Source organism: Anser cygnoides, chromosome 6 (genome assembly GCF_040182565.1).
Source record: "Anser cygnoides isolate HZ-2024a breed goose chromosome 6, Taihu_goose_T2T_genome, whole genome shotgun sequence".
NCBI lineage: Eukaryota > Metazoa > Chordata > Aves > Anseriformes > Anatidae > Anser > Anser cygnoides.
Window position 1 is genome coordinate 9829725 of NC_089878.1, and position 16256 is coordinate 9845980.

General features: G+C 46.5%; 1 protein-coding gene across 23 annotated transcripts in view; it reads right to left on the reverse strand.

Moving 5' to 3' along the window:
- IKZF2 (IKAROS family zinc finger 2) overlaps window positions 1-15899 on the reverse strand; it is a 116202-nt gene extending 100303 nt beyond the window's left edge. For 3 of the 23 annotated variants that reach the window (XM_048058363.2, XM_013178729.3, XM_048058360.2), the window contains exons 1-2: window positions 12933-12981; window positions 12095-12202 (exon numbers count right to left, since the gene is read on the reverse strand). In XM_048058363.2, coding sequence (XP_047914320.1) covers window positions 12095-12202; window positions 12933-12966 — 142 coding nt within the window. In that variant the 5' untranslated portion in view covers window positions 12967-12981. The other 20 variants (XM_048058359.2, XM_048058361.2, XM_066999153.1 and 17 more) reach the window with 19 other exon arrangements.
- Between the last annotated feature and the right edge of the window lie 357 nt (window positions 15900-16256).

Consider the following 16256-nt stretch of genomic DNA (forward strand, 5'->3'; position numbering starts at 1 on the left):
CCGCGCCGTCTTCCCGTCCAAGTCCCTTCACAGCTGAACCACCAGCATCATTGTCAGCAGAACTAGGACATTTCTGAGTGCTCTGCAGGGCACAGAAGCAGAGCTGAAAGCACAGGGAACCCTGGTTTTATTAATTAATAGGACAATGACAGCAACGAGCATCCTGCTTTACACCTTGCTCTGTCGCTGCCAAAAGGGGTAGCTTTCAAATCTGCGTTTTGAAATTAAAATGCATCATCATTACACAATTACTGTTCTAATTAGCCTCCTCAACAACAGATCAGCTTTATTTACATTTAATTTGGGTTAATGAGTTAGTTGTAGTTTTATCTGAAGGATAATAGGGGAGAATTAATAATTGCTTAATCCACACAAAATTTTGTTGTTCACACAGTGCATAAAATTCTGAAAAACGCTTCTGAACCCTAGCCAACAACCACCAGCATATTTTCACTATCTGAAAGCAGCCAAAGCTCAGCAAATGTTACCATATTACATTAGAGTAGATTAAACTATTTATGTATATAATTAGAATTATTATTATAAACTACCGTCATAATTATAAATTGACATTTCATTGCCAGCTCCTAAGGAAGCTTTCTCCCTTCCAAAACACCCGGCCAGGACGACTGATTCAGGCCATCCCCTTGCTGACCTACCGAGACTTATTCCACTTGGAGCTGCACGAGGAGGTCACACAGATGCCCAGGCCAGAGAAGAAACGGGCTTCTCGCCTTCCCCATGCGTCCTGTATCTCTCATACCTTTCTCCCCAGGGAACCCTAGTCTGCCTCTGAGGCCACTTGAAGTCCTCGATGTTTAACCAGGCATTGGTTTAAAAAGACTTTCAATTTTTGATTTACAGATGAAGTTTTGTGCTGCACATTCTCAATTTGGCTAGGCTTCCCCTGCGATAAGGCAGACCTTAGGGGCCAGCAGGTGGGAAATTTTGCAAGAACCCTTCGGAGGTGAGTAGGAGAGCCTGAAGTCAGACCGCATGTCCTCGAAAACACTTTCCAGTTGGCAAGCCCAGCCTTCCTCCACCCGAATCTGAGTTCTGACCCCACCACAAGAAACCAGTCAGAAATTCCTCGGTGTATGAGGAGGGAATCACTTACACCACTGGTTGCATAAAGGCATTCAGATGCAACAGCAAAGAGAATCAAGCAACATTCAAGAAGTTCAGAAAGCAGAGCAGAAGAGAGGGATCTGCACCAGCACAGTGGAGCAGACACCCTAGCCCATCGCTGAAGCCTTGCTGAGCAGACACGACTTAAAACTCAGGGATCTCCCTGCATATAATCACTAAAGAACCTGGGATACGGCAACCCTCCTTCACGTTCCTCAACGAAAATGTTATTTTCACTCCTTTCCTGAGGCACTGGGCAGTGCTGTTCTAGGCTACGCTGCCTAAAAGAGGGTTCTGCTGCCGAAGTGGTTGCATTTGGGACACAGATAAAGTGTCTCGACGTGACGATGAGCAAGTGCTCTACAGAGCATCGTTATAGATTATTTCCTGGAATGCACTGCAGTTCACTTTGGTTTTGAATACAGATGTGATATATATATTTACTACAGCAAAAATCTCACTACTATCGATCTCTTTATAAATATTTAATGGTTACCAGTCACAAGCTAAATTTAAATAACAATAGCACTAATGACATTAAATAAGTGAAACGCTTTAAAAGTGTGAGACAAAAAAAAAAAAGCAAATGCTTTTTTTCCAGGACTTTAACCCAAAAGCAGCAAGACGGCAACCTGAAACCACGTTACGTGCTGATGGGCTGAGTCATGTCTGGTCTCACAGTCCCACCAGCGAGGTGATTTTGCACAAACATCTAACCAAAAGTAGGTTCTGCGAGCAGCAGGCTTCACAGAAAGCGTCTTCCAGCAACTTTTTCCCATGCAGATCCTTTGACATTAGAAAAAGGTGGTGCTTAATAGCTTTTCCTTCAACGGAGGCAGAATTCACATCTCTCCTCTCTTTCTGGCTTCCTAATTTCATAAGGCTTGCGTGATTGTAATATTTTTCAAGCCCGTACATCTCTATTGTATTTGACCGAGACTCTCTAAAAGTGCTTTTACCGTGGATTTACACACATCACACATGCACAGGCTTGTCACAAACCAGCGCTGGACACATTTCAGATTGCTTTCGCCAGCTGCCTGCCTACCTCCTCTACCTGGTGTTAGTTATTTATGGGCAGCTGACTGGTGACAGCATTTACACCCTGAGAGTGCTCTGGCTTGGGATACATATACAAGCATGTGGGAATTTCGGAGAAATAAAGATATTGTGCAGCTGATAAAATACAAGTTTCAGAGGGCGCAGGAATCAACTCAGTTCTCAAGTACTTGACCCTTTGATAGGCAGCTAGCACATCCTTCTTCTGAACTCGAGCTACCTATAATCTGCCATTTTAAAGTCACACACACGAATGATGAAGCTGACTGCCTCCCACCTATAGGAGCTGAATTCATACTAACACTAATTTCTCTAATTTATCTCCACCTCTTCAGCCTATAATTTTGTTCGCCCATTTGTATCTCTTAAACTGGCACCCTTTGTGAAGCTCTGCAAGATTTATTGTTAAAAAGGAATGATATAATGAGGAGATATTACCTTAAACTCTAAAAGAATAGATTATCTGAAGGATAATACCTAACAGTGCTGGAGAGAGAGGCCTGTGTATTTAAGAGAGAGGAAATTTTCAAACAGGGTGTTTCAAGTAAAGCTGATACCACAGCTCGTTCCACTGCAGCTGTATGGAGATGCACTAATCTCACCCAGGAGCCACCTGTGCTGGTTCAAGGTCAAAACACCTGGTAACAATAACCCAATTTGAGGAGATACAACCATAGAACTACTACACACTGTGCCTAGAACACGTCTACATCTGAAAGGTGATGAGGGTCAAGGCACGGTGTGAATATAAGGCACAAAGGTGTATTCCAAAATATTTCTGCACTTAGGCAAACACAGCACATGTGCCAGATGATCGCAGACTCTGCGGAGAGCCAGGGAGAAAGGCCCCTCACCACAATATTGCACGTGAAATACAAACACCAAACCTAGGAATAGACAACTAAAAGAGGTTTGCAAAACTGCTCATTAAGATTTGCTCCCCTTCTGAAGTCATTACCTGGACAAAGCAAAACATACACTGCAGGATGTCATTTTCTTAAGAAGCCATGAGGTAAGTTTAAGATATTATAAAAACAAACCACCACCACGCACCAAAACCAAACCCTGTTTTCTGCTTTTGCCTGATCCTTCTCCCCTTATCACACAACTGGTTTGCTAACCTGAACAAGGTCTTGACTCTACTGCAAGTCTTTCCTGGAAACTTTTAAATCATCGATGACTTCAAGAGAATAGCTACTCTTCCTCAGATGAATAGACTTCGTACCTCTTCTGTGTAAAAACACTTGCTGTTTTCATACAGAAAGAAGCAACCTCTTTCATTTTCAAAAGAAGGGAATTCACACCACCGCACTTGCTGCTCTTTGGACAGAAGGGGGTGTTTAATTCATGCTGCGGGATTTTAAAGGATGCCCAGATACAGTTACAAAAATTTCTCTCAGTTTGTGTTTTATGGCTAGACTGTTACCTAAGAGAGCACATTTGCTTGCAGAGGTAATCACAAAATGTCTGGAGGCTGAGTTAGGAACTAGGAGACAGTAGGTGTGAATTCTCACTGCACACACACACACCACACCTAAAAGTAATTACAGGAAAAATTAGTATGGATTTGGGCATATCAGAGGCTTCTCCAGGCAGCTTTCTGTGCTGCTCACCCCCATAACTCTCACGGACTGAGGGAACAGACATCCCCTGAGAAAAAACAGGGCAACACAACTTCTGATACAATTAGGGTTTTTCAGAAGTTGAGGGAATGCAACAGAAACATGGCCAACAATGAACCAAGAAGGATCCATCCTGCTGTGAAGGGCAGAGCACAGATATCTTCAGGATAACATTTTTGTTGTTGTTCAAGGGGAAGAGAACAAAGGGGATAAATAAATAAATAAATAAAACTATTCCTCATCAGAAACTCAGGCTTTGTCACGTATGTGTTTTAACTGCAGATGTATCACCCCTATGGTAAGCCCTCCACAGAGCTTCCATTAGCTAGAGATGAAATACAGACTTGTCTTTCTGTCTCACGTGGGAAGAAACCTCATTAGAAAAAAGGTGATAGACAGGACAGGAAGATAGGGTGATGATTTGCTGTGCTTCACTGTGTCCTACCTTCTTCGGAAACTGCTTCAGACTTCTGCCCGCAGGACAAAGGGTGACACCCGCAGCACCAAGATGCAGTCGGGTCTTTTACCCCTGCTACACAAAGCTGCAGTTTGGACAGCAGAGCTGAGTCCCCAAAATGCCTTCTCCAGCCCAGCAATGCTGAGGGAAGAGATGTCAACTTTTCCCTTCTCTCTCCCCTGCTGTAGCAGCTACACTTGTGCCCAGGACAGCCTCACAAGTGGTACCAATACTTAAGTAAAAAGAGGGGGACAAAAAAAAAAACAAAACAAAAATAAAAAAAACAAACACAAAAGGTCTTCTCCCAGCTTCTCCAGGTAACCTGAAGCCACGGTCTGTAGTGAATCACGCTCCTCTGCCCATGCCTCGTGCAAAACCCAGAGCTTGCTGAGGACAGGGATTCCTACCTGTCTGGGGAGGTGATGCACTTAAACTCCACTGTCTTTTGTTCACCACTGGCTGGTGGTTGCCGAATTTCACCTGCTCCACACCTGGAGCTGTGTGTCCCTAGGACTGACCTCCAATCACCTACAGATAACCAACGCCCTGTTCCTAGGGCACAAGGGGATCCGACCGGCAACTTCAGCTTCACCAGGAGGTGTCCCCACATGCACTGCAAGGGTACCAAGAGCTCTGTGGCCTCTCCGGATGTGCAGAGGACAGAGCAATCGTGAGCTAAAAGAGCCAATGCAATGCACACAGGTGGTGCTCTGCTTGGCCATAGTGGGGGAGTCAGGAGAGTAATGGAACATAAACCCCAAAACTGGAATACAGAGCCTCAAAGAAGAAGTACGGAGAAAGCAAGAGCCAATTAAAAACCAGGAGGTTCTAGTTCACAGAAGTTTAGCTGACTTATCTGCACACAGACGAGGGGGATGAATCAACCCCATGCTTTTCCAGGAACAGCATCTCCTGCTTTACGACAGGCTCCAGCGTACCACCTGTAACACCGCTCACAGGTGACCCTGCCAGCCAGGGCCGTGCTTGCAGCAGGAGCTTCTGCCAGCACTGCTCTGCCTCTGGGGGATTTGCAGCCCTCCGAAGCCACAGGCTGACACAGCGGTGCCAGCAGAGGCCGGTAATGTAGAGCTGGCTCCAGATCAAGGGCACATTTTGCTGGGCAGTGTAATTGGGGTCTGTCCACGCACAGACCTGGTAAGGCTGAGCTGGATGAGAAGAGTTAAAATGTTGTGGCTGCTGCCATGAAAGCACATTGAAACAACAGGGGGCTTTAGGACTATCACAATTACTTCTGTGTGGGACAGGAAATAAGCTACACTAGTATTGAGGTACTGTTATCTGTGCCTAATTGTGAGGTTGTAGAAATGAAATTTAAATCAACACCTCAAAGTAGATACTGTAACAGAACTCCTGCTTTTGATGAGGTCTAAATGTGTGCCATCCAAACCTCCATCCTGAGTGATATATGGCCTCTGTGATTCTGGAAAAAGGAGACACAAAAACATGAGAGAAATCCCCTGCGATGACAAGAGTTGGGAGAAAAACCGGGCCCCCCATCCCCTAGCCCAGAGCCATACCTGCCAAGCCTCACTGCTCCTTGCTGACAGCCCTAGCTGTGCTCCCCTCCCTTGGGGTGAGCAGCCAGCTGCCAGCACTTCATGGCTCTGGGCGAGGGACAACACGCCGTGGCACAGACTCAGCACCACAGGCTGGCGACTGGCCTCATCACTACAGGCGTGCTGCGCTCTCTGAAGTCTTCTACGGAGCTGCCTCAAGGCAGACCCCCTGCAAGAAGTTTCATTCACCCCAACTCACCAAGGAAAATGCAGAAGAGGGGTATGTCATTCCCTCCTGGATAAACACCACTCCTCCCAAATTCCCTCTCTGCAGTAGGAGGACAAGCTCTGCCCACCTTCAGCGATGCATAAGGACAACACAGGCAGCTGCACTGCCACCTAAAAAGCCTAGCCCTGCAAACAGCCATTTAGCTAGTGAAGGAGACAGCGCCAACGGCCCACAGGAATGGGAAAAAAGGCCTTGATCCAATTTCCCAAGAGAAAATACCCACTGATTTCAACGGGAGTGACACCTTCCCTCAGATCTGGGGATGGGAGGGACGGAGCACTCTGTAACGGGTATCTAGTCATCCAGCCGCTGTCGAAGCGCCGCGCTTCAAGGAAGAAGACTGCTCTTTTCGTTGGCGTGTCTGAAAAGGAACTGAAATTCCAGAAGCAGATATTGAAAACATGCTGACTACAAAGCTACCCAGAAGAGCGAGTGTTGTAACAGGGTGTGTACCAAGGAAAGTTAACCGAACCTGACAGTCCAAGAGAATAACAGAAGCTCCCTAAGAAAGGTGTGTGCTGCAACAAAGCCCTGGCAGATGACCTCTCAAGAGAGTTCCATCAGAATGAATAAAAACCTATTTAATGAGATTAACTGATCAGTTCACTCCACCCTCATTATAACACTCACCGAGAGGGAGGAATGTTTTTACAGCCAAGTATCTGATCCCGTCGGGAATGCCAGAGACACACTGACAGAAGAGACGAAAAATACACAGAAGTTTCAGCAGCTCCTTGGTGTTTGTCTACACGCAGGGTTTGTATCACAGGAACTATTTCAAGATTATAACCATATCCCTGTGAAGGATCTAGGCTGATGTGAATGAAGCTACAGCCCAAACAGCATCCCAGCAAATGTTTCATTTCCTGGTACTTTCTTTCTTTTTTTTTTTTTTTTTTTTTTTAAATTAAATGGGTGCAACACAACTTTGCAGAGCTTCAGTTTCTTATATGTGGACAAAAATGTAAAGCCCGATCATCACCTTATTCCCCACCTTAAACTTCAAGAAAGGTAACTGGCTAAAGCTTTTGTGAATATTATTCCCCCAAGCAATTCTCAGGGAGTCTGAGGTTACAAGGCTGAAGCAAAGTCAATGCTTCTGTAAGTGTCAACGTAACTCACTTCTTCCAGTTCCCTGCTGCACTTTATCGAGCTCTTCTCACGTCTAAGCTTGTCTTGGTGTAGCATGTCTTTGCCACCCTTCAACCTGAGAAGCCACAGGTACATCTGTATTTAGGCACCACTGTGAAATTCCCCAGCTGACCTCTCTAAACATCACACTGCCAAGGTTAGCAAGTCAGACACAAAGGTCTGGAGGATGTGTCGAGCGAGTCAGAAGCCCACCTCGCTGCACTTATAGCCCAGACCAGCAGATGTTGCCTACCCTGTTCCTTAAAAAGGCCTCCGAGGAAAGAGATTCCTCAGCACCATGAGGTAATCCAGCCCAAGTTTTTAGTACCATATGCAGCGTTTCACACTTTGCATGTATTTGGAAGAACTAGAGACCCAAATCCCCACTTGAGAGCGCGACAGTCGGGCTGCCAGAATCCTTCACGCACTGGCGCCTGTGTCAGGGGAGTGACTGCCTCAAAGCACCAACTCGATTCCTCCCCCTGCAGCCCGGCCCCGACACCCCAGCCACCAGCCCCAAGGAAAAACCTCTTGCAGAGGCTCAGCCACACCACACACTAAAAAAACACACATTGAGCCAAAAGGAATCCCAGCACGAGGTCCAGCCTCGCTTGCCTGGGCAGTAGTGCTGGCAATGGCAAGGCTTGTTTGCTGCGTAGCTGAGGCATGAAGCAATCTCTAATTTTACCTGGTTTCATCCCAAAAGGCAGACTCTGTAGTTACATTTCTTTATCCATACAGATGTGGTGCTGATACAGTGGTGGTACATGAAATATTTTGCTCGGGGCAACACAAGTGTGACAAAATAGGGCTTGTATGACAGTATACAGCGGAAAACCGAAAGTAATCAAGAAAGATGTGGGGTTTTGAAGCTACCAAAAAATAAATAAATAAAAAGCAACTAAGAGTCCACTACAGTCCACCCCAACTGCTGGGAATCCAGCACTCGCTGCTTCATAATGAGACCTTGCCCGAGCTCTCTGCAACAGACTCCGGCCGTAAATACCGTTAGAGGAACCACTCGCGCTGCACATGGCTGTCCCAACAGCTCTCTTGTCAGAAAGCGTGATCATTCCCCACCACGCAGAAAATGGAATCGTCTCGTTACGTTCAGCAACTGAGTCAGCCAACAATGCTATTTTCTTAATAAATTATACCTCATAACTTAGTAACGCTTCTAAGCTATTATAAACACATCTTGAAAGCGTACCACAATTTTAATCAGTTCCAACCATCAGATGTTGGGTTTGATATTTATGATTGTTCTGCCTCCATTTTGTTTAAGGGCTCCTTTTGTCTATGAAAGCAGAGATAAGAAAGTTATCTAGGACGCCCACTGTAAAGTCTCTAATTTAAGAGTAAATTTCCTCTGTCCCTGACTGTCAGATACAACTAGCTGCTGTTACTTTCCATAGCATACCAAGCAAGTGGTCTTATAAGAAACAGCCTTCATCCTACACAAAGTGGTCACCAAGTTAAGTATCAAACAACAGAGCCTTGCGGCTTCTAAAGGAGACCCTCTAAGCCCACTTTAACCTACAGGGGGGAAAAAAAAAAAGTAGTAACTGTAGTAAGAACTTAGTGTGGTATTAAATAAATGATTTCCAGCCACCTCCTTATAAAAGCCTCTTTTATAATGGCTCCCCATCAGCCTTTAAATTAGCATACCAGTTCCTACTCTGAGGTTCCTGATCGCTTGCAGCTCAGTTCAACACGAACCAGAGGCAACAAGTCTGACTCCCTCGGGCTTTGTGGGGTCCAGTGGGCAGCTTAAGGGCACCCAGGGAACTCCTCAGCACCCAATGCGGAGTTAGTTGAGCAGGCCTTTGGCACCCAGCTCTGTGCTTCACCCTTTGAAGGAGTTTTCCTACAGAAGATCCGAAGAAAATCTGGACTTCCAGATTTGGGGCTACGTGAACACATCATCTGTAATCAGAAGGTACAGCACTAATTTGTCTTTTGCTATACAAGAAAGCAAGATGATCCATCAACCTATTCAGTTTGACTATTTACACATATTTTAAATCTTTGCTTACATAAAACTACAATAAAGTATTTTAGAACAGAGCATCTGCCAACATGCATATAATGTTCTGCTAAAGGCAGATGCATACCGTAAGGTATATGTAAGATCATTAGTTAGCTATGACAGGTGATTTGCTGTGATTTATCTTGCAGGATCACCTCATTCACAAGGAAAATTGAGTGTCGGCCCCATCCATAACCTATACATGCAGTCTAGATACTTGAAAATGATAATAGGTTAAAGGATGCAGCAGACAACTCTCCACAGCGAGCCAAAATATTTAACCTGAAACCTTTTGGAACAGAACCTGAAAACATCAGTAGCCCAGCCAGAACTCTTACTAACATGGAATTGCCAGGGGCTAATGAGCACAGAAAACTCTTTACCTAGCACATAATTTTACTGTTGCTGGGAGAGCACTGCTCAATTGTTTCGGTAAAGATCCAAGAAATTTGCTTCTTATGGTTTTGTCTCTGTTTGAGGCAGACACAAATTAAAGCTAAATTAAGAGCTGTGGTTCAAAGCGAGTCAATGGAACGCGAGAACAAAGGTCAGAACTCAGAGCTCTACCCTGCAGGTGCATATCCCGAGCACTCAGCGAAACAGGGCCATCCACCTTCTGGGGACAGCTGGCAACAGAACCGGGAGCAAAGCCTTTGGAGCCCGATCTTCGTACCACCTCCTCCAGTGGCAAACCCTATGCAGCTGGGACAACGTGCCCTGAGCTTCACAAGAACGGGGGGCTGACAGTAGCGCAATGGCTCCGCTAGAAATTAAGGGGCACTGCGTTCAGCACAGCCATTTCCTCCCCTCATGTCCCATCGCTGCTTCACAGGCCTCCTTGCAGCACCACAGCAGGATGGACGATGGCTCGTTCCTGAAGCCATACTTAGTTTTACAAATTGCCTTTCCTCCTTACTCTCCTCTCTCTAAAAAGGTTTCCTGAACACCACAAATCAGGTGCAAGGCTCTGAAGCACAGCCTGGTGAGTTAGTCTGTGCATGCTAGATTTAAGATTTGCCCAAAACCCTTAAGTGAACCACCTTAACAGCTGCCACAAAAGCCAACAACCTCTGATCGATACCTTCCATGTTTAACACAGAAACTGCCTCTCCCCAAAACATTCCCATGCCTGCAAAGAATAACTAAGTGACAACAAATTTAAGATGCTCTTGTTTTGCATGGCTTAAGAACCCCAGGCAGAGCCCCTAATTTTCCAACAGCAGCATGTGCTTTACAAAAAACAGCGACGAAGGCAATTGAGACACCTGTGAGATACCACAAAACACATTAAAAAAAAAGATATTCACCAAGGCTGTAAACGCATGTGTGTTGCATGAACTAACGATGCTTAAAAATCATTGAAAATGTTAACACAATGAACATGAAAATATTGAATGCGTTAAAGTATTTTTGCATGACTTCATCCTAGATCTTTTTATTCCCTAATTTGACTCTGGTTTTTAGTCTAGATTATAAAGAAGATTTAAAATGGAGCTTTTTTTCCCCCCTTCCAATGAAGCCTTCCCATTAATAAAAAGGAAACAAAGAAAATGAAGAAAGTGAGTAGTAAAACTTTTACAACATAATAAAATATATCAGAATCCCAGTGCAGCAGGATTGGAATTGTCTAAAGATGCTGAATTATGATAGCTTGTCATATAAAGTTCAGTCCAGAGTATTAGCAATCATATTCTCTAGCAACATGTATATAATTGGTAGGTCTTCATTATAACCCTCAGTTTTAAAGGCTCATAAAAACTGCGTTTTACTCGTAATTTGCAGGAAGAAAGAAGAAATTCTTAAAGGAAAGGAACATCTTTTTCTCAGGAAGAAAGACCTTGGAGGCAATGCACCGTATTTTAAAGCAAGCAACTCTAAGTGCGCTCTGTTTCTTTTGCATGCTTTGATGGGGTATTATACGGGCAGTTTAAAAAGATAAATACGTCTCTATAGCACGCAGACTAGAAAGAAAATCAGTATCACATGCTATAGAGAGGAACCTTCTGAAAGTATACTGTAAGCAAAGCACACCACATTATTTTTGAATACAAGTACTGAGGTACTCTAAGGTAAGTATCTCAGTGCAGAATTGTAACCAAAAGTAAAACAAGCAAACACAAAAAACAAAGGAGGCTACTTTATGAAATGTATATAAACTACATTTATTCGCCTCAGTACTACAGCATGAAAAATAATTATAAAAGTATTACGAGCACTTGACACTCGCAGTAGGCTCCTAAATCTCTCCACATTTTCTCACTTTCTTCCTCGACACTCTAAAACAAAATCCTTTCAGTTTGTTAGCAAGTCAGCTACTGAGTGCCATAAATTTCCAATTATCCCAGCCATCCCTGGACTTGCCAAGGCAAAGCTACAGTAATGAATAGGATGCTGAAGCTTCTATATGGAACAGTAAAACACAACCTGCCATCAAACCCAGACATTTTAACTTTATACTTTTGCCAGAGTAAAGCCTTTTTGTAAATAGAGCGTGTTTGTTTTCAAATAGAACTACTTCAAGCTGTTTCTGGAAGCACAGTAAGTAGTAAAAAATAATAACAGCAACAATTCGCATTTGGATTTCAAACCTTGATGAAACAAAGCCAGCACACGTCAAGCCTAGCGTTTTCCTACCTGGAACAGGTAAGGACCAGCTCTCAAATGCCACCTTGGGATAGCTCAGACTAGTAATCCCGTTCATGTTTAGATGAGACACCAGCGTGAACAAGAAAAAAAAATCTACCCCGTCCTCTTCTTTTATTAGCAAAGCCTAGAGCCGTGGTTAAGACACGGAAAGCAAGCCGAGGACCCGGACTAACCCAAACACGCTGCTCGAGAGAAACACGTTTAAAAGAGACTTACTGCTTGCCATGTGACTTGGTGAGGTATGCTGCCCATTGGGTGTACTGGAGGTGAGGTCAATAGCCATGTTGGAGTGCTCCCTTTCGGGTGAAAGCTCATTGTCACCTGCTTTCACAAAACAAGTCACCCATAAGTTTCCGTCCCGCTGTCCCGCAAAGAGACCCCCTGATTAAGAGCTATGCCTCGCTGGCTCCCTGCGCCCCTGCCCATCCTCCCTTTGCGAGGGGAGCCTTACAAAGCCTGTGCAAACTGGGTTCTCAGTGGCCACGAGTACATATTTGACTGACTGATTTTAAGGACCCCCTCAAACCTACTGTCACCAGTCTCTTATGAAAAATCCTGCCCCAGCTGCTTCGTCTCAACAGAAGCTAGGATTACTTCTCCGTTTGCAAACACTGAGAATCAGTACGGGGCAGGAGCGGGCTGAAATATTACTTTACAGGACAGACCTTCCCCTCAGAGGCTCCAGCTAACTGACAGTTAAACAACGCACTCAGAAAGACGCTTTGCTCTGACACAGAAAACAGGAGAAATGCACAGTGAAAGGCATTAAAAGTTTCTGGCTGCAATGTGAATTTCTGAAAATGAGCTCTCTCTCTCTCTTTTGCAAAGTTCATTCATCCTCAGCAAATATTTAAATTGCGAGGTACTCACCCATGAGCCCATACCCACACATTTCTCAGCCATACACCAAGTTTATGTTTAAATGCCATTAATTCAGCGGCATCTCAAAGCAAAGCCCATACAGAAGAAAGCTAAAGTTTCAGGTGTCTGCATGACAAAAAGATAGTGGGAAAAGGAAAGTAATTCAGAATAATCAAATAAAATGACTACTTACATGTTATATATCCATCAGCAGCCTCTGCTTCCATAGTCAAAGTGCAGTGCTGCAAGGCAGAAAAGTACACCCTCAAAGACGCCTGTCAGTATCAACCATTAAATGATTAAACTTACTTAAAGCCCTAAGTAGTTACCCATTTTACTGCTGTTGCAACCATTGCCTAGAGAAACACACAAGTGTAGTGCATGTGCTCGTCTGCGAATCACTGAACTCTTCCTGCAAATTATCTGAGCAGAGAAATCCAGCAGTCCCCTGGGCAGCCTGTGCTGGGATCTTCTTGGTCTGACCAAGAGCTGTCCCCCACTCGCATTTTTACCTGATTTGAATTTTCCCTCCCCAGACTTTCCACTTGTTTTGTCCAAGAGAGGATTGTAATTCTTTGTCAATTATCAGCTCTCACAGCCAGAACAGACTTTGAGGAGATTGCTACTCTTAACAATTGGTCTTTTCACACGTACTCCGGGAGACTCCATCCTGCTCTGAACGACATAAAGCCCTCCGTGCCCATGCCCCTTTGAGAGGGTCCTCACAAGCCTTTGTCTCACGCCACCACCCTCACACCAGCACACACACCTGTACACGCACCTGCTCCTTCTAACCTTACTGATCTGCCCCAGCACGGGGCTGAACGTCACACTGGATGCTCCCAGACCATGCATTTTTTGGCGTGAAGCAATCTTAAAGTTTCTGGAAGCACTTTGCTGACACAGAACAAGCTATTACTTTCCAGAAACCCAAGTAACTGTATAGAATGACACCCCCTAGCTATCATTTGATATATATTGAGAAAAAGAAAGAGAGAGAGAGAGAGAGAGATCAATAATCATAACTATGTTCTTTTAAGTGGAAAAGTTAAGAAACTGACATGACCAGAGGAGAATTTTATTTCCTCTCTCCCTCCATGGCCTCTTTTTTGCCTTTAGTTTCAAAACTCTCACTGCACCAGGCAGCTAAATTATTCACAATGAGCCATTTCTGTATTGATCGCCAAGTATATTTAGCCCTGGCTCCTGGAATTTCTCCATTACTTACTGGAAAACAGGCAGCTTCACTTCTTGTCTCCAAAACCACTTCCCTCCCCCTCCCTTAACCCGCTTTCCTCCCTCCCCGACCCCCCCCCCCCCGTCTTTCCCCCAATAAATAAATACTTTTCTCTCTGTTCTTCCTTGGTATAAAGCAGATCAAATTCCCAAGGCATTCAGCACGTAACACTTAAATTTCAACCTGCCTGGCTGCTACCAAACTCTCTTCAGTTACTGATTTTTCACATGACTTAAAAAAAAATCTCCAAAAAGTTTCCAAAACAGGTAAGCCGCTTCCTCAAGCCCTTCAAAATTACCTTATCTTCCCCCTAGTCCAGGTAGGCAGGCACACACTGAGAAAAAGAAAGAAACATCAGAAGCAACAGGGAAAGATCATCCCAGCCAATGAAGTGGAAGGAAAGAAATGGGAGGAAGGGAGGAGGAAGAGAAAGGAAGGCAAAAAAGAAACACAGAAACATCCGTAACCAAAATTAAAACACGGTTTGGCTTTTATTTTTTATTTCTCCAAGCGGGGAGGAGGAGGAGAAGGGAAGGGAGGGGGAGAAAAAAAAGTTCGGTCACCATTTTTAGGCTGCGATGGCAAATCCCGGCTGCTAAGCTCTCCTTTCCACGACGAATGAAGGGAGAGGGGGGAAGAGACGGAGAGAGAGTTTTTGGGTGTGCTGAGGACACAGCGAGATGGGGAAAGTTTAAAAAATAAGGAAGGGGGGGGGATAAAGCCGCCCCCGGCACTTACAGGTGGGGCATGCGGAGCCGGGCAGCCCGGGGTGAGCCGGCAGGGACAGGCGCTCAGGAATGGCACATAGTTTGAGGGAAGATGAAGAACAAAAAGGGAGAGGGAGGGAGGGAAGGGGAGAGGGAGGGAGGGAAAGGGGAGGGAGGGAGGGAGGGAGGGAGGTCAGCCGGTGCTACAGCAATGCGATTAACCAGGAGGGAGAGAGAAAAACTTGATCCACCGGTTCCTTCCCGATCGGCACGGCAACGGGAGGCGAGGGGGGGATCTGGGGGGAGCTGGAGAAGGTTTGAGGGGTTTGGGTTTTTTTTTTTTTTGGGGGGGGGGTTCAGCACCCGCACCCCCACCCGCACCCCGCCCTGCGAGCCCAGGCCAACTTCCCCGGAGCGTTTAAAAAAAAAAACAAAAAACACCAAAAAAAACCCACCACAGCTCCTCATCCCTGCCTCTGCCAGCCCTCAGCACGACCTGTCAAAGTAACCCAAGTCCTGCCGGGGGGATTTTATTTATCGCCCCCCTCGCTTTTATATCCCCCCCCCCCTTCCCCAAAGGGCTCCTCAAGGCAGGTGGCGGAGGGAAATGGCAGTTGTGGCCGGGGAACGGCCACCGCTTCTCTGTTTTATCGTCATATTTATTTATTTTCGGGGGGACACACACAGCAACAAGTCGCCCCCTCAGCGACAGGCACTTGGGGGACCCCCTGGGAAGGGGGAGGAGAAGGGGGGGGGGGAGGTGGGAAGGGGGGCAAGAAAAAAAAAGAGGAATGGAGGAGGAGGAGGAGAAGGCAGGCGCGGCTTTACCTCAGCGAGTCCCTTCCATCCCCCTTGTGTGTGTGTGCGGGTGTTTGTGCGGGGCACGGCGGCCGGCTATGGAAACTGAGGCAGCGGCGCCGTAGCTAGGGGCGATCCGCCGGGCGCTGCCGCCTCCATCTTCGGCGAGCGAGCCGGGGGTTAGCCCGGGACCGGCTGGTCAAACCCCGAGAAACCGATCCGCCGCCGACCTCCGCCGCGCTCACACCCGCCTCACACGCGCCTTTACACGCTCACACGCAGCCCGGCCGGGGGCGCGCAGCGTGAGGGGAGAGGGTGAGGGAAAGGCGGGGAGGGGGGGGACCCGCGCGCGTGCCCGCGCCGGCATGGCCGCTCAGCGCGCTCGGCAATCGATTAGGGGACGAGGGCCGCGGAGGCGCGCACACGCGCACGCGCGCCGCCCCCTCAGGGCAGCGCGGCGGCAAGCGGGGCGCGCCCCCCCCCCCCCCTTCCCTCCCCTCAGCCGTCGTGAGGGAGGGGTGGGTGGGTTGTCGTTGGAGTCATGATTCAGCACTTCTGGTTTTAACCCTCTTTCAAGTGTTTCCCTTCGGAGCCCTGTGGAAATAAAAGCGTTTCCAAGCGTTTTTCAGTCAGAAAAGAGCATTTCCCCAACCACCCACCCCAAAGACCCTACCTCACGCTCCCACCGAGGACACCGAGTCACAAGTGACATGCCGGGCCTCATGGAGGGCCCAGGCAGAGGTGCAGTGGTGAACGCGTGGGGCACAGGCACCCC